This window comes from Scardinius erythrophthalmus (genome assembly GCF_964197995.2).
Source record: "Scardinius erythrophthalmus genome assembly, chromosome: 17".
Lineage (NCBI taxonomy): Eukaryota > Metazoa > Chordata > Actinopteri > Cypriniformes > Leuciscidae > Scardinius > Scardinius erythrophthalmus.
Genome location: NC_138237.1, coordinates 22,176,112 through 22,201,697, shown reverse-complemented (window position 1 = coordinate 22,201,697; position 25,586 = coordinate 22,176,112). Strand labels below are relative to the sequence as shown.

The 25,586-nt window shown below is 37.7% G+C and overlaps 2 protein-coding genes across 6 annotated transcripts; one reads left to right on the top strand and one right to left on the bottom strand.

Moving 5' to 3' along the window:
• Positions 1–147: 147 nt before the first annotated feature.
• brd8a (bromodomain containing 8a) lies at positions 148–16,217 on the top strand. 3 transcript variants are annotated; one of them, XM_081391877.1, is made up of 20 exons: positions 148–248; positions 693–786; positions 1,356–1,425; positions 1,746–1,795; positions 1,884–2,006; positions 2,082–2,162; positions 4,703–4,767; positions 4,937–5,061; positions 5,136–5,327; positions 6,628–6,721; positions 7,478–7,612; positions 9,310–9,449; positions 10,650–11,061; positions 12,293–12,336; positions 12,449–12,675; positions 13,226–13,318; positions 13,427–13,495; positions 13,837–14,119; positions 15,311–15,355; positions 15,785–16,217. In XM_081391877.1, exons 1-20 carry the CDS (start codon positions 230–232, stop codon positions 15,842–15,844), a joined length of 2,421 nt encoding a protein of 806 aa, XP_081248003.1. In that variant the 5' UTR covers positions 148–229; the 3' UTR covers positions 15,845–16,217. The 3 variants fall into 3 exon arrangements, with proteins under 3 accessions (XP_081248003.1, XP_081248004.1, XP_081248002.1); XM_081391878.1 differs by lacking the exon at positions 15,311–15,355; XM_081391876.1 differs by lacking the exon at positions 15,785–16,217 and having other exon boundaries at positions 15,311–15,558.
• Positions 1,247–25,586, bottom strand: dnajc18 (DnaJ (Hsp40) homolog, subfamily C, member 18). Of its 3 annotated transcripts, XR_014032022.1 has the most exons (10): positions 25,048–25,586; positions 23,296–23,491; positions 23,072–23,217; positions 21,276–21,488; positions 20,866–20,978; positions 19,762–19,871; positions 18,625–18,797; positions 18,180–18,331; positions 4,399–4,479; positions 1,247–2,142 (listed from the first exon to the last, which is right to left on the bottom strand). XR_014032022.1 is itself a non-coding variant. In XM_081391879.1 (9 exons), the coding sequence occupies exons 1-8, from the start codon at positions 25,187–25,189 to the stop codon at positions 18,207–18,209; spliced, it is 1,218 nt and encodes a 405-aa protein (XP_081248005.1). In that variant the 5' UTR covers positions 25,190–25,586; the 3' UTR covers positions 1,474–2,142; positions 18,180–18,206. The 3 variants fall into 3 exon arrangements, 2 of the variants coding, with proteins under 2 accessions (XP_081248005.1, XP_081248006.1); XM_081391879.1 differs by lacking the exon at positions 4,399–4,479 and having other exon boundaries at positions 1,474–2,142; XM_081391880.1 differs by lacking the exons at positions 1,247–2,142; positions 4,399–4,479 and adding an exon at positions 9,138–9,230.

Genomic DNA, 25,586 nt, shown 5'->3' with positions numbered 1-25,586 from the left:
ACGTCATTCAATGACATTTAAATATCTTAAAGTATTAAGAAAATATGGACTTGCCAAAATGACAGACTTTTATAAATTCAGCAATGCGTGACTTAACCACATTGAGCTTATGCAGACCTTATTGCAAAATGATTGTTGGAAAATTCACACCGGATATGCACATTTACATTTGATAGCCAGACACTTGTCATGCCAAAGGAGCAATAGAAAACAGTCCAGTCATGACAAAATGGCGAGCGGAGTTGGAAGTGAGTATTGCTCTCTATATTTTCATTATACACATGCATGTCCGGCGTATGTCCTGGCTGGGGCGGAGGGCAGATTATAATTGATGCATGTCAAGCGCGTGCATAATGGATGCAGCGGTGCGCGTGCCGCCGTGTTGCGGGATTTGCGCACAGAAGTCATTGATTACAATGACGCTCATTGGTCGAATCACTGGACACTTAACCAAAATGACACATTTATGACTACATCATACTAGCTTTCGTTAGTACATCACATTTACCATCTGTTAGAGGAACGTGAGACGGCGATGATGCTTCGACCATCTAAAATGGCACCGTTATTAGTTGTCAAACTGCCGACCCATTCATCATCTGGCAGCGTAGCACATGCTCATATGATTAAATGCTGTTTACACCTGAAATGTATTTTTCTCTTTATTATCTTCCATTTTATTCCTTGGACAGAACATAAATTGATGTTGGGCCCGACAGAGCCATGGTCAATTAGGGAAAAGCTGTGCCTTGCCTCCTCTGTCATGAAGAGTGGAGACCAAAACTGGTGATTTATTTTTTATATTTATATCATAGCTTAAATTCAGATGTCCCAAACTTTTTTGACTCCAAGGTCCCCCATTGACCATAAAAATATCCAAAGGCCCCATGACTTTTCTAGTCGTTTGTGATTTACTTGATAAGGATTAAGGTTAAGAATAAAAAACTGACTCACAATTTCAAAATTGTTTAGAGCTTTGCATTACCAGAAGAATGTAAATTCATTATAAATCAATATTTGTAAAAAAAAAAAAAAAAAAAAAAAAAATAGTGTATATTATGCTACCTCATAAATCCATGTTTTTTTTAAGACTGGGAAATCTCTAAATTTGTTAGTTGTTTTGGTTTTAGTTTAATGGCTGTTTTGTTCAAAAAAGTTTTTGTATAGTTTAAAGTCATTACAAAATTTAAGAAATTTAGTTTGCAAAGAGCACATGGCATTTTCCTAATAAAATAAATAATTGTATAATGGATTGTTCTTTATAGAAACATGTTCAGTTACTTAAACTGTACCTTATAAATTAATACAAAAACATGCAACATCACAGTCGTGTTTTTGTACAATGGTTGTTCTAGGGTGTCTGTGAGCCGAGCCATTAAGCCATTTGCAGAACCTGGACGCCCTCCTGATTGGTTCTCTCAGAAGGTATTGGGGAAGCATGCAGTAAAACAATCCAATGACATGAAAACTATGGAAAAGCTCACCCAAAAATTTTAATTCTGCTGTTTCAAAAAATTCTGTTGTTTCGTTCTAAACCAGTATGACATTTTTCTTGGTTGGAACAGAAAATTAGTTTTGAAGAATGCTGCTCTCGCATACAATGCAAGTGGATGGAAACTGGGGCTTTCAAGCCCCAAAATGGACAAAAAAGCAGCATAAAAGCATCACAAAAATATCCCATATGATTCATGCATTGTTTCCAAAGTTCAATTAATAAGACACTTCTTTTCCTCAATGTTTCACAGCATTGTGCATCACAATACTCTGAGCTCCTGGAGACAACTGAGGCGCCAAAGTGAGTCAGCTTCCTGTTCATTTGCGTTCCAACACTCGCTCCATTCCCGACAGCAGTTAATGGTGAGTGTGCGTGTGTATGTTCACAGAAGAAAGCGAGGTGAGAAAGGGGAGGTGGTTGAGACGGTGGAGGATGTGATCGTTCGCAGGTTGACGGCGGAGAGGATAGAGGAGTTGAAGCGATTGATCAAGGACACACAAGAGAAGCACAGGTACCAAATGTCCACATGCTCACCTGGACCATTTCCTACTGTCGACTGACTGTAACTCTATTACTGTCCCTTTAGGAAGCTGAAGAGAGAAACTGAACTCATCCAGGCTGGTCATCTGGACTCCAAACTTGAGGAGCTATGGGAGGAAATTACACGGTAAGAATCATTATACCAGCTGCTATAAATATACCACATTTAAAGGAATAGTTCCCCGCAAAATTGTCATTTATGTTATGTATTAGCTGTTATTTTATTTTTATTTAAAGAATCCCAACATGGATCCTTTGTATACAACAACAGTTCATAGTTACCATCATTATGTTCTTCACACAAAGCTATCATAACATGTCATCATAACAAGGCATGTGACTGATATAGGGTAGTTATTTTAGTTGTATGTATATACTTTTATAGCATTTATTAATCTTTTGAATTGGATTTTATTTTCATGTTTTCAATTTTCTGTTTAATTTTAGTTTAAGTTTTAATAAGTTTGTTATGTGCTTTTGTCATTTCAATGAGTTGTATTGTATATATAATTTATTTTGTGCTATTAAAACATTCTATTTAGCTTTAATTTATTTTAATTTTAGTAACTGTTGTACTTTAACTTAAACATTTATTTAATTTAGTTGCCAATGCAACATTTCTAATTTCCATTTAGGCTTTTAAGTATGAGTATATATATATATATATATATATATATATATATATATATATATATATATATATATATATATATATATATATACATATATATATATATATATGAAGAGTTCAGATGCAAAAGCCTCTGAGTGCCATTTGAAATTTTCTCCTAGAATGATCATTTTTATAAAGCTCGTATATTTAAGTTCAATAATTTCACTTAAATGGCAATGCAAATGACCTATTATTTGTCAATTAAGTGAAATTACTGAACTTAAATATACAAGCTTTATAAAAATTATCATTCTAGGAGAAAATTTTAGATGGCACTTAGAGGCTTTTGCATCTGAACTCTTCATATATATATCTATATATATATATATATATATATATATATATTTTTTTTTTACATTGTTTTATAATAGATTTTTAAAGGGTTAGTTCACCTAAAAATGAAAATATCCCATAATTTACTCACCCTCAAGCCATACTAGGTGTATATGACTTTATTCTTTCAGCCAAACAGTCATACTTACAACCCCATTTCCAGAAAAGTTGGGACATTTTGTAAAGTGCAATAAAATGAAGAATCTGTGATTTGTTCATTTTCTTAAACCTTTATTTAACTGACAAAAAAAAGTACAAAGAAAATATTTCCAATGTATTCACTGACCAAATGAATTGCACTCTGTAAAGATAGACACATTTTGATTTGGATGGCTGCAACACACTCCAAAAAAGTTGAGACGAGCAAAATAAAAGTTAAAAGATTATATAATATCCAAGTTAAAATGTTTAGAAACAGCCAGAACAGAGAGAATTGTCAAACAATTAAAACAATCTAATTTCTCAATGCAAGATTGCAAACAATTTATGTCTTTCACCATCTACCGTTCATAATACTGTGAAAAGATTCAGGGAATCCAGAGAAATCTCAGGCTGTGTAGGGCAAGACAAAAAGCTGTCACCTGCAAGTCCTCAGATGGCACTGCATGAGAAACCATGACGCTACTCTGTTAAATACACCCACATGGACTCAGGATTATTTGGAAAACCGTTGTCACTTAACACAGTCTGCTGCTGCATCAAGAAATGCCACTTGAGTCTCTGTTACGCAAGGAGCTGTACATCAGTTCTATGCAGAGTTCTCAGGCCCGAGCTCATCTCAGATGGTCATAAAGACCGTGGAAATGTATGCTGTGGTCAGATGAGTCCATGTTTCAGCTTGCTTTTGGGAAACACAGACATTGGGTTCTCAGTCCCAAGGACAAAACGGACCACCCAGACTTTCATCAGCAACAGGTGCAAAAGCAAACATCTGTCATTGTGCATCAGTGCAAACGGGAGGGGGGACTTGCATGTGTGTGAAGGTATTATTGACATGGAGGTGTATATTAAGATTGAACAGAGACAAGTCAGGGTCAAAATTCCACTTGAAGAAGTTAGTATCCTCAGTTCCCGAATTAAAAAGTGTAATTAAAAGGAAAGATGATGGGACACAGTGGTGAACATGCCTCTGTCCCAACTTATTTTGAGTGTGTTGCAGCCATCAAAATCCAAAGTTAATCAGTGAAAACATTGGAAATCTTTTCTTTGTGCTTTTGTCAGTTAAATGAAGGTTCAAGATAATTAACATTGCATTAAACAAAATGCCCCAACTTTTCTGGAAATGAGGTTGTAAGTATGATTGTATATAAAAAAATATCCTGGCTCTTCCAAGCTTCATAATGGGAGTGAATGGTACCTTAGATTTTGAAGCCCAAAAAAGCGCATCCATCCATCATAAAAGTAATCCATACGGCTCTGGGGGGTTAATAAAGGCCTTCTGAAACAAAGCGATGCGTTTTTGTAAGAAAAATATCCATAATTATAACTTTATAAACTATAATCACTGTCTTCCGGTAACGGGCGTAAGAGTGACCTCTGACCTGACGCATGACGTAGGATGTAGGAGTAGCATGAGCTTAGGTGAGAGTAGACGCCTCTCTAGGTTCAAACGAATGTGACTGTTTGTTGGTTTAGTGATTTAAGTTCTGGATCTTCATTAGGAGCAGAAAACACGAGGAAGAAGAAGCTGAGGTGAAAAGAACGGCCACAGATGCAGCGTACAAGGGTACTAAAGAAAGCCCACACGCTTTCATCAGAATTGTCTTTTTCACATTTCGTGTGGTCTCACTGTCTTAAAGACGTGGTTTATAAAGTAATTCATATGCGAGATTCTATATTCTGAACAGTCATTCATAAATGCTTCATAGTAAGAGCTGTTTATCTTTTCTTTTCAGCCAGGCTGGCAGTGAAGAACACTCCTAAACGTGTGCCCAGTGTGACTGTGCGCTCCCCCTCTGGGGCCTGCTCTCCAAGCCTGGATTTTCCTATGGGAGATTCATCTGAAGATCATAGCACAACTGTGAGTTTTTGTTTTTTTATTATTCTTTTTTAAATACTGTCGTTTATTTGAACAATCATCCGTCCCCGGTGCAGGGGGCAGGATCATCAGTGTTTGTGCCGCTGACGGAGCTGCCAGGTCCTGCTGTGGTAGAGGCGAGTTTGGGGTCTCTGCTAGATGAATCAACACAGAAGAAGCTTTTGGGTCAGAAAATCACTCCGCCCCCGTCCCCTCTCCTGTCAGAACTGCTGAAGAAAGGCAGTCTCCTGCCCACCAGCCCCAGACTGGTCAGAATTCTTCACACACACACACACACACACACACACGCACTTACACGCACTCAAAGCACTCACACACACGCACACACATATATCGATTTCTTTAGAGCTTTCTGCAGATTTATATATATATATATATATATATATATATATATATATATATATATATATATATATATATATAATATACTGTATGTGTGTGTGTGTGTGTATACAAATCTACACCTGCAGAAAGCTTGAAAAAAAAAAGATTAATTTACAAAGTTTTACACATACCCTGTCCATTGTATCTTGAGTTTTATAAAAACTGTAAAATATATATTGGATAATTTAATCATAAGTTTTATGATATTTAAATCTATTCTGCTGATTTTCCTCCACAACAAGTGAAGAAGATAAAGAAAAATATGCAGATTCAATGTGGGATACACTACCGTTTAAAGGTTTGGGGTCAGTAAGATTTTACAATTTCAAAGAACCTTTTTTTTCTAATATATTTTCAAATATCATTTATTCCTGTGATGCAAAGCTGAATTTTCAGCATCATTACTCCAAAGTTCAGTGTCACATGATCCTTCAGAAATCACTCTAATATGCTGATTTGGTGCTCAAGAAATATTTCTTATTATCAATGTTGAAAACTCTCATTTAATCTCATTCATATTTAATATGAATATTTTTTTGGACACACCCTGATACAGTTTTTCAAGATTCTTTGAATAATAGAACATTTCAGAGAACAGCATTTATTTTAAATATGATCATTTTTTTGTAACATTATAAATGTCTTTACTGTCACTTTTGATCAATGTAATGCATCCTTGCTTAATAAAAGTTTTTTAAAAGTCTTTAAAAAAATAAAATCTTTCTGACCCCAAACTTTTCTTTATGTCCAAACCATATAAAGTGAGGGAAAAATAAAACCAATGTAATCTATCAAGAGCAGAGCAAATTAGCATCTGGTTTAAGACATGCTTTTATTTGGGCGGTAAATAATGGCGCAAACCTTATTAAATCGTTTGTGCTCGCCAGTAAATTGACCAACACAAACCTTAGTAAATCATCTTGTGTGATTCATTTAAGAACTCTCTGCCCATAAATTTTGGAAACTCCTACAAATGCAGTAAGGTCAGCCGCAAAAATAACCCTGTCCTCGCCTTTTCAGTGCAAATTTCTCACTGCGTGTCTTTAGTAAATCCTGACAGTAGTTTTTCAATGCCAAAAGAGGGTTTGCGCTGGCACAAGCTGTTAGTAAATCTGGCCCAAATGCTTTTAAAAGATGATAATCTACAGAAAACCTTTTTTGCAGGCTGTTGAGGGAGAATCTCCATCTAGTCAACTTACGGGAAGTCACGATAATCAGATGATGACTTCTTCACTACCTGCCTCTCAGGCAGCTACAGGTATGGATTCATACACACTTCTCTGTCATGTCATGTCATGTCATGTCACCCCTCATTTATATAGCACTTTTAACAATATAGATTGTTTCAAAGCAGCTTTACACTGATAATAGGAAATTACAGTAACAGAGATGGTTTTGGATCTATAATAAAGTTATTGTCCAGCTAAAGTTAGTTTTGATTGATTGATTCACTTCCGTTGCTAAGATCATTAGTTATTAACTTAGGGGCCGCTAACACGACACCGTTCTAACAGAAAACACTCAACGTGCTCCAGCCCACTCATCCGCACAAAACAGTGCCTGGTGGCTCGAGAACGCAAACCCTGAAATAGATTCCAATGTGCAAGCCTTGAAATTTTTTGAAAAAAAAAGGTTATCTCTACGCGAACCTCAAAAACGCAAACCCGTGAAAACGCAGACGGCGTGCACATGCGCATCACATGTTTAGTCTATAGGTATGCGCTTTTGAATATATATGTGCGCAGGCGTGTAGTCCTTCTTTACAAACCAACCCTAAACAAACTACTTGTCTGGCCTTAAAAATGTATAGTAAATAATTATTTATCGCTTCCGCATAGCCACGTGAACCGGAATTATCCCGACAACGTTTTATCTGTGCACTAAGTCTAGCAAAGTGACAAATTCTGTATCATCAGCATCTTTGTGTTTCAGTATTTGTCATGATATGGGTATCTCTACCAGGTTAACGCCTAGCCCGCTCTCTCTGTGCATCGTGTGTGTGTATTTTTCTCAGGTGCTCCCACACTGTCTCGTCTACTGGAAGCTGGCCCCGCCCAATTTTCCTCTCAGCTGAGCTCATTGGCCACTGCAGACTCCGCCCACAGCACTGCCTCATCTGCAGTGGACACAGCTGCCCCGCTCAGCACAGGTCTCTCCTAGATGCTGTCTTATACTTCTCCTATCTTTAGTTCATATCTGATGTATTAACTCTTTATTTTGGACCTTTGATCAACTGTCTCTTGTTTGTTTGGTGTGTTGGAACTAGAGACCCGCATGGGACGGATTTTTCATTCCCGCTCTCGTGGGATTCTGTCCCGCTTCCGCCCACTACCGCAAAAATATGTTACCTTCTCCCGCTCCCTTCCGCAACATTCATGTTTTGTCCCGCTCCTACCAGCAAATTCCCACAGGTAAAAGTATACATATATTTAAAGTACGTCCATAAAATTTCCATGAAATAGTTTCAAGTTACATGTCGCCTAGCCACAACTTACACATCCCAGCATAAACGCTCCTGATAAGTTATAATGCCATGATTTGGCATGGCAGAAAGTGCGCACCCTTTATAATCGCAAAAAAAGCTGTCACTCTTATTTAGCTAATCGCAATCTCACAAAGTTCCGTTATAATCAATTAAGCTGTCTACACTGCACAATGAATCATTTATTTACATTGTGTCTACTCTTCGTTTGTTATAATGAGAGGATTCACGAATGTGCAGAACTCAGCGCTGAACAAAAACACTCGCTTTTTGACCAATGAGTGGATTCTAAATTAAACACATCGGATTGGCCATTGCGTTCAAGAAATCAACAGATATGTTTGTGATTGGCTACATTGCTCAACGCTGCAAAAACACGTTGTAAATAGAAACCTTTGAGGTTACACAGATACACACTCGATCGCTTGCCAAATCTGTTTTGGGGAAAACTGATCCTAAACCAGCAGTTGTGGGCAGCTTTTCCCTATAAAAGCAATCAGAAGTAGCCACAGGCAGGGGGAAGCTAAGCCTTTAATTTTAGTTGTTCTTGTTGCTTTTTTGCAATAGACGAATAACAATTTGTTTGTTTTAAAGGTGGTATCAGTGATTTCAGGCCCAAAAATATTTTTATCACATTCATCTAATCTTTCCTAACGATCCGCTAGCTGCCCGCCCCATAAGCATGCCGTCAAAAAAACGCGTCTCTGTAGGCAGCCTAGGCTCTGAGATCTGCACACAAAAACAAATGGTTTAGCCAAACACTCAAAACCAAAACAAATAGTGTTCCAACCAATCACCGACAGGGGGAGGGTGTTGTGACTTGTGAGGTTTTGAGCCAGCTTTTTCTTCAGCTCTGACTTCGCGTGCACGAGCACAAAACCTCAAAACACCCTCCCCCTGTCGGTGATTGGTTGGAACACTATTTGTTTTGGTTTTGAGTGTTTGGCTAAACCATTTGTTTTTGTGTGCAGATCTCAGAGCCTAGGCTGCCTACAGAGGCGCGTTTTTTTGACGGCATGCTTATGGGGCGGGCAGCTAGCGGATCGTTAGGAAAGATTAGATGAATGTGATAAAAATATTTTTGGGCCTGAAATCACTGATACCACCTTTAAGATATTTTAGATATTGCTATTTTGCCGGAGTCCCGCAAATCACTTCATTCTCCCGCAACCCGCACACACGAGTGTCTTACCGCCCGCACCCTTGCTCGCCCATCAAATCTTGTCCCATGCTGCACTCTGCTGCGTCGGCTCCTGCGTCCCGGGTCCCGCGGGAGTGCAGGTCTCTAGTTGGAACACAAATCAAATGAATTGAATGTCTAAAGCCAATTAGTGGGTTTGATATGTGTGTAATACTTTAAACAGGAGGTGATGGAGCCCCCAGTGCTTCAGTGGATAATAAGGTGGCAGTTTTAGGGGAAGAGGACCTGGTGACTGTGTCCTATATGGCAGAAGAGCTGGACTTAGAGACGGTTGGGGACATCATAGCCATTATTGAGGAGAAGGTAAATCAGACGTATATATGTATATAAATACATTTATACCATGGTCTGTCTGAATACTCGATTCTGATTGGCTGGAAGGTGAGCATTAAAACCGTTTAATGCATAGGCAGTTTAATCACCATTCTATATTAATGCACTGCTTTCGTTGAAGCACACACACCTATCACTCGCACACAGAGATCGGAGATCATGCTGCGCACACATAGAATCATTCAAGAGCACAGAAACTTGATATCAACGCAGCCCGCAGATTTTTATTAATAAAATAGATTCGCTACTGAATCGCTACATAATTTTTCTCAGCGACGAGGGGGTAAAATCGCTGTTTTTAAAGTTAAACTCAAAGCTAGTTAGTAGAGAGAGATGCTGTACAGACACAGGTAATTCACACACGCATCTCTCTCGAAAATAAACATAATTTTTACCCTTCATATTACCATGTGATAATCCATGGCTATCTGTGCATTAAATGATTTGAATACACTCCGCTTTGTGTCTGGCGGTTCTTTGCCTCCACATCGTGCATTAAAATCACTTAACGCACATTTAGCCGTGTATTATCTCTTACTTATTTCTTTTCTTGAAGGCAAAATTTTTGTGCCAAGGGTTTATTTTTAATACACAATACAATATAATATATTTCAAATACATGCACACATACACAAAACAACGTTGTTGCCAGTAATGATTTCCTTGTTATTTATACAACCATTCAGAAGTTTGAGGTCAGTAAGATGTTTTAATATTTTTTGACACAACTTAAAGTTGTTTTGATTATTATAAAGCTTATTTTGATATATTTTAGAATGTCATTTATTAATAATATTAATAGTTATATAATCACATGTATCTATAACTAGTTTTGATTAATGTTCCAAGGAAAAGGCAACATAAATAGTAGCTTTCAAGAACAACATTAAAGGACAAATGATAATTAAACACACAATTTGACAATTTTGTAGAATTTCCAAGTTTAAAAATGATGAATTTGTAAAAAATAAACAAGAAATTAATAATTTATAAGAAAAAAAACAAGCTCCATTGAAGTTCAGTAAACCATTTGAATAGGTAACACAGTATATTGAGCAGAAAGAAAAGAAACCATCTGTAAATCATGGAAGCTTGTGTTTTACCACTCAAATCTTTTTGTCTGTCCTGCACAGTCCAACAGAAAATCATTGTCGACCTGTGTTCCCGTAGGGTGAGGAGAATGCCGAGGCGCTGGATGCTGCAGCAGTGGAAGCAGCTCTGTCTCTGTGTGAGGACACGGGTCACAGCCTGTCAGGTACCTGGGAGCCAAACCCCTTCAGGCCCATCGGCCCTGAGCCCTCCAGCACTTCAGAGGACTTAGACCCACATTCCCTGCATCTCTTAGAGGGGAAGAGAGACGGTCCTGACACGTGTGGATCCAGCAGTGGCTGCGCACAGGGGTATCCGACACCCTCCACCACTGTCCCCTCTGTTCCTCAAGACCTTACCCCAACAGCAGGAGCCCATTCAGAGCCAGATGCCCACAGACCAGAGCACACAGATGAGGCCCACGATGGGCAGCCAGAATCACTGCATTCTGTGATCAAAAGTGAGACTAACGAATGGACACGCTCTCAAACAGGTACTCCATGTTTTGCATTGGGCAAATTATATAATTATGCTATTTTCTCTATTTTTAAAAATGCCATTCATACACTACTGTATATTCAGCAAGCAGGGATGCATAAAATTGATCAAAAGTGACAATAAATACATTTATGATGTTACAAAAGATTACTGTAAAATAAATACTTTTGCATTCATCAAAGAATCCTGAGGGGAAAAAAAATGAATCCAAAAAATATTTCCTCAAAAATATTAAGCAGCACAACTGTTTTAAACATTGAGAATAATAAGACATGTTTCTCGAGCAGCACATCAGCATATTCAAGTGATTTCTGAAGGATCATGTGACACTGAAGACTGGAGTAATGATGCTGAAAATTCAGCTTTGCCAACACAGGAATAAAATATATTCAAATAGAAAATAATTGTAATAACATTTCACAATATTAGTATTTTACTGTATTATTGATCAAATAAATGTAGCTTTGGTGAGCATAAGAGACTTCTTTTTAAAAGATATATACATCTATATACCAACTCCAAATGTTTGAACAGTAGTGTATCCTTGAATACACATTTTCTGTGGTGAATTTGTTAACATTTATACATTTTGGGGCATAAAGTCAAAGTAAGGCATCCTGTCTAAATATCATAATGCACAAAAAAGCCTTATTAAAGGAATGAAATTCTTGTAAAGAAATCCTTAGTTTGGAATTTAGCCTAATCACTTATGAGTATTTCTTAGGAAAAAGCAGTTTAGCAGCTTTGTCAAAATTGTTAAGATTTGCTAAATCAAGGTCATGTGGTGCAACCAGTATGCATAAAAAAAAAAAAAAAAAAAAAAAATAATATCATAGACCATATTATGACTGTTTGTCAAGGTCAGTAATTTGATAATTTGATGACACGCCAAGGTTAGTTCAGGTTGTAAAATGTCAAGTGGTGTGACCTCCCAAAAACTTAATGATATTTATAAATAATAATAATTCATAATATCTCTAAAAATAAATAATGACAAGATGGTTAAATTTGTCATAAAAAACCCCCATCTGTTTGATCAAACCATCATGAGTACATTTCTAAGAACTGTATTAAAAAAAAAATAAAAAATATATTTTTTTGGACATTCTTATTTGTCATTGACCCGGTTGCATGTAATAACACATTAACTTTAACCCTAGTTTACACACTCAGACACCCTGTAAACATGATCGGTAAGAACTCACAAATGTTCCATTTTCTTCCAGATACACGGTCAGAAGATGACCCCGTGATAAAACAACACTCAAAGGTGTGACTGTCCGCATACGCTAACACATAATGAACCAGCCACGAGTACACATAGACCCGGAAACCATTAACTCTGCCCTTTTTAGTATTTTCTTAACACTCCTCGTTAACAGGAAGTGAAAGAGGAGGAGGAAGCCGTGAGTGATGCAGAGGAGATGAAAGCTGGATTGGAAGGGGATGGAGCTGAGGAGGATGGAGACGGCGTTTATCTCTCTGAGCCGGAGCTGGACCCTCCGGTCAGCGAGAGCGAGGACGGCTACAGCATGCACACGGCATCCTCTTCCGTCCAGCTCCACACAACTGCCGACTCCATTCCCAGCAGTCCTGCCTCCTCACAGTTGTATGTGCCCAAACTACACATAACTAAGCTTTCACACCAAGTCTGATTGTCTGACATAGAAAAACATGTGCAATAAAACTTTAAAGTGAAACAGTAATCCTTAGTTAGCAACTTCAGATCAAGTCCAAAGTATTGTGATAATATTTTGTTTTATTCATTTATTAATAAATAGTTTTCATTTTTTTAATTAAACTAACCTCCAGACTAAAATGCATGTTTGAGCTGTTTTAACTGAAAGCAACTTGCACAAACATATCTTAAAATATATCAGTGCCATTGTTTTGTCTCAAGATGCACTTCAGTAATGTTTTTTTCTAAGGCATGTTGATAAAAGCTACTTAAATGTCCTAATTGAACTAAGGCCTACTACTGGCTTAATCTAAGCCCTGTCTGTGAAACCAGGGCCTAAATGTTTAATTTAATATAATATATAAACAAAATCAAACTCTGTGTAAATAGTTCTGATGATTATGATTCTACTAAAAAGGTGTAAATGCGTTTTTGCTCTGATGTTCAATTAATTGACATTCAATTAACTCTTCCTTCTCAGCTCAATCTGCAGTGAAGACCAAGAAGCGATTCAAGCTCAGAAGATCTGGAAGAAAGCCATTATGCTGGTGTGGCGAGCAGCTGCCAATCACAGGCGAGATTCTTAATTATGTTGTTACAAATCCCCGCCCCCTTTTGGCTGTGGCTCATCAGAACCCATCAGCTCTGTGCAGCCAGAGTGATAATTGTTCATTTTGAACAGGTATGCAAATGTATTCCTGCAACCGGTGACGGATGACATCGCCCCTGGTTACCACAGTATTGTGCACAGGTGAGAGCGAACCGTTTAAGGTACATTTAAAGAGGTAGCATTTTATTTTACAGTCCTGTTCCCAGTGTACATACTATGTACTATTTATAGTAATTACAATAACTGGGTAATAACTAGGTACTAACCCTGAACCTAACTTTAACCCATGTATACCTTAACTTTAATTACCTAGTACTTTCTTAGGTAAGTACACGTACTGTAAAATAAAGTGCAACCTTTAAAGGTTTTGCAATTAGAGAAACCTCTACTTATCAGGAGGAATCCAATTGTCTTTGATGTTTTGAGAGAAAAGTAATTCTAAATGGTAATTAAATAGCTTTGCCACAATTTCGGGTACTTAGGCCAATGGATCTGTCCACTATCAAGAAGAACATTGAGAACGGGCTGATCCGCACCACAGCCGAGTTCCAGCGGGACATCATGCTGATGTTCCAGAATGCGGTGATGTACAACAGCTCAGACCACGATGTGTTCCACATGGCCGTGGAGATGCAGAGGGACGTTCTGGAGCAGATCCAGCAATTTCTGGCCACACAGTTGATCATGCAGACCTCGGAATCGGGCATCAGTGCCAAGAGCCTGCGCGGGAGAGAGGCCAACCGCAAACAGGACCCCAATGACAAGGTGCGGCGCTCTACACACAGCAGACCCTCTGCATGCTTCAGCACACACAAACATTCTGGATCACTAATGTTAGTCCACATAAATACAAACACGCCACCATCAAAAGATTTTTGATAGAAGTAACAATTAGTACTGTACTGTAACAATTGAAAGTTCAATTAGAAAATAACCGTTTTCTATTTTAATCTATTTTTAAAATAGAATTTATTCCTGTGATGGAAAAGCTGAATTTTCAGCATCATTACTCCAGTCTTCAGTGTCACATGATCCTTCAGAAATCATTCTAATATGCTGACTTGATGCTCAAAAACATTTCTTATTATTATCAATGTTGAAAACAGTTGTGCTTTTAATATTTCTGTGGATTACTAGGATATTAGTACTTATAAAGCACATATTAATTCCTTATTCTGCATCCCTTCTACCCAATACATAAACTTAACAACCACCTTACTAAAGCCAGCGACTTTCGCTGTATGTCGCTTGTGGGCGTTCGTAGTGCTGTCGCTCTAATGTTATTGGTAGACTGCACGTCTGGCCATATCTATACAAAATACCATCACACGTGATATATATATACAACTATATCATTTTAATCTGACTAGGAATTAGGCTCAAAATAAACAGTATGCTGTTGGGAGAGTGTTTTATTACCACAGCAGTGTTCAGTGGATTAAATCATTTACTAGATTAACGATCGATCAATCAACAAATTAAACTCACTCATACAGTCATAAATTACTAAAACGTCATTCGAATTTGACATAATCAATTTTCTTGTCCCTAATAGTCAACATATGCAGGGGAAACTGTAAATCATAATGAGATCATAAAATTATAACACTCAAACTATAAATGTGTTAAACTCACTGAAACTGTCGACAGTTTCTTTTCCATGCACCATTTTAGTAATTCTAATTAGTAATTTCCGCTTTGTCGCTGCGTGTCGCTGGCGGTGTGAACGGGGCTTAACTATTAATAAGCGGTAACGAGGCAAAAGTCGTAGTTAATAGTTAGTTAATAGTGAGAATTAGACCCTAATATAAAGTGTGACCACCCTATCTTTCTGTTATTTTCTTTTTCAATGCAACATTCTCCTTTTAACTGCTTTTGCATTTGAGTGTTGCGTATATTCAAAGCACCTTTATCTCTCTCTCTCTCTCTCTGATGCTAACCTTTGTCCTCTCACAGGACTGTGTTCCCATGGCCTCTCCTGCATTCCTTCTCTCTCTCTTTGTAAGTATCCTGTCTGCTCCTTCTATCCCTTTTGAACACTACAATTCTTTCTACAGAACAACCAGAGACAATGTAACGGGAAGGAGAAAGAACAAATTTGCCGTCATTGTCAGACTTTCCAGTTTGACATGTTAAAGTAATCTTGAAAAAACTATTTTCTGGGAATGTGCAAAACTTCAGATTTATTAGTTGCTCAATGTAAATAACTAGAAGAATAACAAAATCAACGGTAAAACTATTTGCGCTACAAACCAGTTTATAATTATGAAATTTAAATAATGTAACAAATAACAGTTTTCAGTATCAAACGGCATAACTGGAGGCGAATTACACTCAAGGGCGAATGAGACACATTCAAGTGCCCACTTTTACATTAAAAATTAAGTGGACAGTGACTGAGTGACAACAAGTCTTCATCTGTCTCTGCAGGACGGGGGCACCAGGGGGCGACGCTGCGCTATAGAAGCAGACCTGAAGATGAAGAAATGAGCGACTGGACTGGCCGGAGGGACAGGCTCCTTTGAAGCACTAATAAGGCCCTGTCCCAAATGGCACCCTAAGCACTGAGCCTAAGTGACTGACTGATAAAGACAGCATAGGACAATCTGTCGGAACCATTTTGCTAACACCCCCCTCCCACACGCTTAAACAGATGACTTGAATATTCATGAGGGTTTCACTGGTGTGTGGTGTTTGGGATTGGACAATGATGGGACAGCCTCAAAATCTGTGCATATATGTGTCTGTCTGTGTGTAATTGTTGTGAGATGTGTTGTGCTGTACTAAAATTGTTTCGTGTACGAATAGTGCCTTTATAGGTATTGATGAATGACCGGGAATAAACCTGATGAAGGGACAAAAACTGAAATTGAAAGGCCTTTTTATGCGCGTACAAGGTTACTGATATTTTATCCTCTTTCACTTTCCCCTACAATGCTGTATTCTTGTTTCAAACCAATTAATATTTTAGTTTTTTACTTTTAAATGTTCACACTGACCAAGGACTTTCAAGCTCCAAAAAAATGCATCAGAAATGATGATATCTATAACATTTTTTGTCTTCTGAAGCAATACGGAAGATTGGTGTGAGAAATGTAATGGAAAGTTTAATGGAGGAAGTCGCAATGTAATGGAAGTAGCGACAGATCTTTTTCTTTCTGAGTGAAACGGATTTTTGAAAAAAAGAAGCAATGTTGGGTGGGGACTTGGTTCTGTGCATTGGTTGTTGATTGGATGGAGGCAGAATTTTGTAAGAAAGGGGTGGAGTTAAAGCGAACAAAATGATTGGAGAAGTCTGGCATGCGTCAACGGATCTTTATCGGAAGATTGAGGTCAAAATTGGAACCGGAATGAATGAATCGTTCACAATTAAGAACATGAATTTAGAAAATAGATTGGTTGAATTTGCCAAATTTAAGTCCTTATTTATTGAAAATCTTTGGTAACCATTCACTTTCATTGTAAAATCTTGTTTTGTGTTCCACGCAAAAAGTAAATGATTTTCATTTAATTGTAGAGTTAATTATTCCTTTTATGCAATATAAAGGGCTGTAAAACTAAAATGATCAATTATGATACTGGCTCTTCCTGACAATTTTGGTCAATATTTTGTGAATTCAACATGGAAGCATACAGCTTTGAAGAATCACAGACCACAGAGAAACTCCGTTTGATTAATGTTTTATTTAAGCGGCACAAAACGCACTCAATCCAAACAAAACTTCCAACAGTTCGCGTACTGCATGGAAACAAGATCACAATACCATTAATGGCACAAACTCTCCACAACACATCCGATACTCTTCCTCTATTTCATCTCGAATAAGGATGCCTCCTGTAGCGCTTCTGAACATCTCACGCTCAAATTTGTGCTAAAGATCAGTATGCTATAATATATAGAACATAGTGTTCAGTGACATGAAGTAAAACATTATTTGTAGTTCAAAACAGATGCTGCTCAGTAACGGTTATTTGCCTATTAATAATTACTGATATTAAACTGTGCGGTTAACAGCTTCGAACACTAACAAGGAAGGGAGAATGCATGGATGGATGCATGCAATACACAAGAAGTTAAGACAAATAAAGTGCCAAATACTAAATAAATAAATAAATCAAATACTGCAGATTTATAAATCCGAGGTAATGGCGTTTAGCATTTCTGTCAGTGTGCTGGCCATTTTTACTATTATCAACAACAAAAAAAAAAACAAAAAAAAACAGTTGCCTAATACCTTTTCATCTCCAAAACATACAGCACCGTAACAAATGACCGTAATGTACACACGTTTTTTGCTACGTCCAGAGAGCTTTGAAAAGCTGTAGTGGTTTATATCCCTGTTTTTGAGAAGTATTTGTTGTTTGAAAAACAAAATAATTAGCTTTACGTCCTATTAAAAGTTATAACTATTGTCAAATGTAATTCACAGCACAAATTCAGGAAAAAGAAATGAAATATGTTAATTTAAATAAGTTAAACTCCTATATAGAATGAAGCTTAAATGCGTCTAATTAACAACAATCACTATCTTTAATCCTGTCGGCCAGCCTGGAGCCGGTGCTCCTTAATGTAAGGAAAAAAATGCCAGGCTCTCGCACGAATTACCCTCTTCCACACGTGGTTGTGCATCGCAGCTGAATCAGATGCTTGAGCATCTCAAAGGCCTTCAGATTTCACCCTATTAACGGATGAAAGGCACAAACGCTCAGCTTGGGCTTCTGCTAGAACACGTCTTTCCCTGCCTTTCTCCTTCCCAAAAAAGGTGACCCACCCGATTAAATTGAAATATTTAACTGATACTAAAAGCTCTTTGAATAGGCTGACCATGCTGTCTGGGAGGGCGACGATGCCTCACTCTCCTTTCTGTCGGCCCATGAAGCGGTGCAGCTTGTCACAGTGATCCAGTTTCATGGTTTCAGCCTTCTGCTTCAGCCGCTCGTCTCGGTACAGCTGGCCCAGGTTAGTTAGATCAGATTCTAAAACAAAACGGCTCAGCTTTAATAATAGAGCTTTATATTACAGCAGGGCTGCCAACTCTCATGCATTCTGCATTCAGGATATCTATATATATATATATATACACACACACAAATGAATCGAGATTGAAATCGAATTGCAAGCTTATGAATCAAATTGGGAATTTTATCTCAGTATCCACCCACCCCATCCTAATTCTCACTCCAAGCCGAACTCAAAAGTTTGCAGCCCTGTATTACAGCTGTGCAATTTACAGCTATTACTAAAACTAATGGATGAGAAGACATCTTACTCTGTTGCTTCTCTTTCCAGCAGCTGGTCTGTAGGTGGTCAATATAATCGCTCTCAATGGTCTTCTCCAGCTCGTCCAGGGCAGCACCGTGGTACTCCTTCTCAAAACTCTTATCCACATAGTATGGCACACCCATGTGCTGGGTTTCCCTGGACACCACTAACCCCATGGACCTATTAGATGGAGAGTATGTCAGTTCTTACCTTAAAGCATATATCTTACATCATGCGTTGCGTTTGACTAGTCAATGGCGAAAAATGTTCGTTGACCACCTTTTTTTTTTCATGAATAGATGAGTCGATGACGAGACAACACCAACGTCATTAAACGATAACTGTGACTATAACAACATGCAATATTGTTGACAAAAAAAGACGAGACTAACATTTCTTTAAAAAAATATATATATGTTTTTGTCAAAAAAAAAAAAAAGAGGAGACAATATTCACAGACTGTTTTTACCAAGCCTCTATGTTTGCAATTGCCAGATGTCAAGAGTTTTGACTTCTCTGTTAAAAGGATAGATTTTCTGCCTGGTGTTATACTTAACATTTTCAATCTGGCAACCATGTGCACGCGCTCTCTCTACCTTCTCAATGATGAACTGTAATAAATCCAAACATGAATCTTGATTATATTTGCATTTGTGATTGTGGAATAATTGCACTTGCGCAGCTCCGTGTGAAAATACAAAGTCTTTTTCTGCTTTTCTAAAAAACATTAATGTATTTTTTAATTATTGGAATTACTTCCATTTAAATTTTCTTGTTTTATAATGTAGACAGTGTGTTAATTTATATGCTAAATAGCCTGTAACAAATAAGGAAACTAAATGAGGTCAAATAAACCATGAGTATGAGTTGACATTCTCTTGATTTCTGCTTGTAGGTAAAAGTGCAATAATTCTGATGAAATGTAAAAATACATTTCTTAAATGACAGTATCAATTTAACCATTATACAGCATGATGAATATGGGACTAAAACTAGACTAAAATGCCCAGACATTTAATCAGCTAAAACTTGACTAAACAAAATGAGGAAAAGGATGACTTAATACGATAAAAAATATAAAGTATATTTGACACTAAGACTAAATATCAAAATAGCTGAGAAAGTAGCAGTAGGTTTGACTCACGGTTTGTAGAAGAGGCTGTAGGGAGGGTTGGTGGCCATTAGCTGAGTGAACACAGAGATCAGAATGAGCACCAGCACCGGCAGCAGCTGCAGGAGAGCTGTGAAGTTGTTCTACATGAAGAGAAACAGGAAAAAGTATTGAGACGGGCCATGCTTACAATATAACAGTCAGAAACCGAATAAAGGTGCAGTCACATTAACAAAGTTTCTGTAAAATTTTGCAGGCAAAAAGGGTTCATGGTCTGTTGTCAATAGTGTTGCGATGTGTGAAGCACAGCATAGCCACTTTCAAACCCAGAAGCTTTCTGTTGGTCAACAAGGCGGATTTCTGTTGCAAGATCTGCGTGATGAAAACTTTGACCAAAAATCCAGACTGCACGTAATCCTATTGAAATGACTGGATTTCTCTCATGAAAATTCACTGAACGGTAAATGTGACCCACCTTAAGACGGTGTTTTATGGGTTATGACACGACTCTCAAGTCTGGATCTATTAAATTATTCAGAAATGCAATTCATACATACAGTGACTTGAATATGCCTCTTGTACGATGAACATGTTTTTAATTTCTGAACTAAAAGCCTTACTAAAAGGACGAAATTTAATTGAAAACCTTAAATATCTGATTTAAATCTAATCTATTATCATTTCTTCTGAAAATATTTTAACAAAACTACCTAACTAAGAAATGTTTTAAACAAAATGTGTCTACTAAACCAAAGTCATGTGGTAGAACCAAAAAGAAATTATATTGCAGAGAACATCACATGACATGTCAATTTCCTATGGTTAAACTACTAAAACTTAATGAGATTTTCTAATTTATAAATAATTTGATAAAAAAACTTTTTACCTTGAAAAATATACTTTTATATAACATTTTGGAAAATAATGATTAAGATGTGTACACTTAAATTAGTTTGAAATGTAATATTCAAGTCATTATTCAAAGTCATATGAAACCCACAATCAATACAAAGACTAAATTTGTTTGTAATACCTTGGTACATGTTTTTTTTTCATGAACACTTATTAGTGGATTGGTCTTGTTTTAGCCCTTGACCTGTGTCCACACATGATTAGGTGATTGTAGGATCCTCTCACCTGACTGTGGCTCTCCTCCACCTCTTCCTCCCGTCTCTCGTACGCACGGCGTCTGCGGGGCTGGTAATAATGAGCGTAAGAAGCTCCACGGTTGGTGTACACATGGATGTTGCCTACATGAGGAAAATCTTTAGTTTATATGAATTACTGGAGCAGATAATTGTGGTGGACACATTGCAAAAGAATAGCAATTGGCAAAATTCAAATATGCAGAAAAAAACAAATGAAGTAAATCATTCTATTTAACCAATTAGAAACTAAACTACATTTCAGAAATGCACAAATGTACATTTTTACAGGGTGAAATTTGAGCCAAGGTTTAATACTTCAAATCCAGTTTTATAAATGAAAACCCACTTAACTAAATAAAAACTATTTAGTTAGCAATAAAGCTTCATAGAGGTTCAGACCTGTAGGAAATCTGCCCCCGAAGAAGATGTTGAAGAGCTCTTCAGGGGAGATGTCAGCCTCGAAGTCTCTGCCGAAGGAGCGGTGGTGTCCGTACGCAGGACGGGCTTGGGCTGAAGTATGACTGGATGTCTCTGCAGGGCCCTGGTCCCCACATTCATCATATTGCTGCCTTTTCTCTGGGTTACTGAGCACTGCATATGCATTGCCTATTGCTGAATAGAGAACAGGATTAGAGAAATCCAAATATCAAAGCGATATATGAATTTTATATTTACCAAGGTTGCAATTATTTGACGAAAAATACAGTAGAAACAATAATATTGTGAAATATTATTACAACTTAAAATATTTGTTCTATTTTTTTTTTTTTTTAAATGTAACTTATTCCTGTGACGCAAAGCTGAATTTTCAGCATCATTACTCAAGTTTTCAGTGTCACATGATCCTTCAGAATCATTTAAATAGGCTAAATTTAAAGGGGTCCTATTATGCCCTTTTATTGTTTTTTTGGGAACCAAAAAACTGCGAGCTCCTCCATAACTGCGAGCTCTACTCAGATGTAAATATTAAAGGATTAGTTCACTTTAAAATGAAAATTCTGTCATCATATACTCACCCTCATGTTATTTCAAACCTGTATCAATTTCTTTCTTCTGCTGAACAGAAAGGAAGATATTTAGAAGAATGTCAGTAACAAGACAGTTTTTGGGTCCCATTGACTTCCATAGTATATTTTTTTCCTACTATGGAAGTCAATGGGACCCAAAAACTGTCTGGCTACTAACATTCTTCTAAATATCTTCCTTTCTGTTCAGCAGAAGAAAGAAATTCATACAGGTTTGAAACAACTTGAGGGTGAGTATATGACATAATTTTCATTTTAAAGTGAACTATTCCTTTAAGGATGGCGTAAATTTCAAACGAATTCAAGCCTGATTCAGATTTTAAGAATGTTAACAAACAAGAGAATCGTCCAGAAAGGATTTCATGCATGGACTTTGCAAGCTCGGATTTCACAGGACGTTTTAGAGTGGTGTGTTTTTTTCGTATATTTTTTTTCTTATACATTTTATATATGATGTTAAACACCATTTAATCATGATATTTGTCGGAAAACTATGGTAATACAAACAGTAATCGATTACAAAACCATGGTTAATTTTCCTAAGGGATGGTGAACCGTCTTACAAAAGCGAGATCTTACAAACGCTACAGTAAACACTGTATCAACACTAATGTTGGTTAGCAGAGGCAAAGCTTTGCCCTTTGTCCAAGTGTCTCTTGCACAGCGACAACACTGTTTCCTCTAACGCAGCTCAACCAGGACTCGTCCCCTTTTCTTACGTATTCTGTGGGCGGGGATTATTTAAATTAGAAACATTGTGACTTCATAAAGCCTGGAAAAAAACGCGTTGTAGCCCAAATGAGTCGTTTGTTTTAGTTCTTGTAAAGTGGATTCTGTTAAATAAAATATCACCCTTTGGACTGGACTTTGAGCTTTGTAACCTTGCAGATCTTTTTTATGCTCAAACAGCAACATTACAGACTAACTAAAGTTAAAAAAGTTAATAGCATAATAGGACCCCTTTAAGAAACATTTCTTATAATTATCATCAATGTTGAAAACAGTTGTGCTGCTTCCATTTTGTGGAAACCATGTTTTATTTTTATAAATAGAAAGTTAAAAAGGATTTAAGATTTTTTTGTAACATGGTAAAAGTCTTTACTGTGACTTTTGATCAATTGCAAATGCATCCTTGCTGAAAAAAAAAAAAAAAAATCATATAACATTTACCTTTGAAAGCATCGGTCGCTCCAGGAGCGCAGTTCTTATCCGGGTGGAAGCGTAGCGCCAGCTTCCTATAGGCTTTCTTTAAGTCCTCATCATTGGCATTCTTTGGCACCCCCAGAATTTCATAGAAGTCTCTGCATCGCTTTATCCTGCACAGGTTTAGGAAGTAAATAAATCAATAATGACTAAATTTTAATGTTTTTGGGTGACAATTCCTCTGTCAGTACCTGAGCACTCCTTGCCGCTGCTCCTCGGTGTAGCTCTTCTTGTCGTCACTGGACCCCTCGGCTCGCTCATGGCCTCTGATCCGCTGATGTGGAGCCGGGCCGTCTTCATCAGAGCTCCTCCAGCCAGGTGGAGGCGTGAAGGTGCGCTCATCTTCAGGGGGAGTCCCACCATTCTTCACGATGGCATCAATCAGTACTAACGAGGGAAATTGGGAATCATTTCACATATTGTTGCATTGAATGTAGTGACTTTTAGAACCAGTTTTTACTTGCTTACTATGTATTAAAAAAACACACTATATATTAGTATTAGGACTCCGCAATTACGGTTGTATACCTAAAACCGCCAGCAGGTAAAATTTACCCATGCATATGACATGACTACTGTTTTGATATGGCTGAAAAACATAGCCTATGTCACTGTATTAAGCCACTGTCTTCACATGTCTAGAGTCATGAAATTATAATTTTTTAGTCATCAACTATAGCTGTGTCCCAAATGACGCACTATACACTATGCACTACATACTTATGCACTGTGTACTCAACCGCACAGTATAGGATGTATGATGCAACCTAATTAATTATGAATTTGTTTAGTAAGGCTATATCATTTATAATTTGAAAAAGAGAACAACACCAATAAACTTTGGGTAATCATTAAAATGGATTTATTCATTACATTATGGATTGGAACCACATGAGGGTAAACAATACATATGTTTGTTTTTTTTAAGATTGGATCACAAGGGGGGTGTGTTCAACAAGATCAGCCTCCACTGAGAGGCATCAAAGCTTTCAAAACGTCCTATGTCAGATCTTTTTAGGCTGCATAAATGAGGTTAGTCGGAACAGGGAACACTTCCCATAACACCTGATGTACTCGTTACATCATAAGAAGAATGGCATCTACGCTAATATTAGTCTCTCTGTGTATCCCGAGGTTACCGTAGTCTGCCAAATCTGGGCCGTATCCAGATCAGATGAAGGACCAGTGCCTAAACACAACAACAACAATGCAGCAACAATGTCTCTCCCCTATGAAGGCTTTGGCACGACAGCCAGTGGCACAGATCCTCATCCAAACACGTCTCCCTACCGGCGAGATGAATCCAATCCTCAACTAGATGGAACTGGATTAAATATTTTAAATGTTCTGATGATCCCAATCTGACTTCTAACCTGTAATGCGATTACAGTTCGTTGGCCTGAAAAGGACTGGTCCCCAGACTGAACCTGGTTTCTCCCAAGGTTTCTGTCGCCTTATGGGAGCTTGCGTTCCTTGCTTCTGTCACCTCTGGCTTGCTTATTTAGGGACACTTAATATTCAACATTATTGATATGCCTGCATTGACACCATTGTATGAGAACTGAACTGAGCTGGACGATGACGTCACTGTTTTCTCCAGAGAAACTGTATAGATAAATGAACTAAATTAATGACTTATGATTTTTTTTACAGTGGAAATGAATCAACACTGAACTTACTTCAACTGGACAATGCTGCTGTACAGCCAAAACAATATTTGTTGAATTAATTTTCCTGTTGTCACCGTGAAGCTGCTTTGAAACCGTATTGTAAAAAGCGCTTGACTTGACCAGAGAGTGAGAGACCCAGACCCAAACCCACCGCTGACCTAATGACAGATTATATAACACACAACATCCAGACGCTGCACTTTCTATTTCTATTCAGCACACTGACCAAACACACCTGATTTGTCAATCAAACAACAGCGGCATGATACAAACCTCTGGCCCGGGTGCTGGGGTAGATCTTCTGCGCCTCGTACAGAAGCTGCAAGGCTTTCTCTTTGCGTCCTGACCGCAAGCACAGCTTGGCTTTCTCTATCAGCCTGTCAGACTCCTCTTTGTCCATCTCAAACATGGTCATTTCAAGCAATGACACCTCAAACCCGCATTAAATGACTTGCCAATTAACTAAGTGAAGCAAACTAATCAAAATAAGTCTTGTGTGGGTGTAAAAAATGACTCGCGATGTTGTTGACATCAAGCTAAATCTTTTGCGTTATGCTAATGCAACCACAACAATTTAACTTCCGATTCTAGACATCTTCCGCACTTAGATGACACCTCTACGACGCGACTTAATCGTATATGAATTTATTATCAAAAATATTCATGTTTGACCCTTTGGCTTCGTCATTGTAAAATGTGCGAGAAAGACAGAAATGCAATACTGCTTGCAACCTCCATCGCTAACCGGAAGCGGACGCGCGTGGTGCGGGACTACAATCCAAACAGCCAATCAGAAAGCGACAATCCTTGCC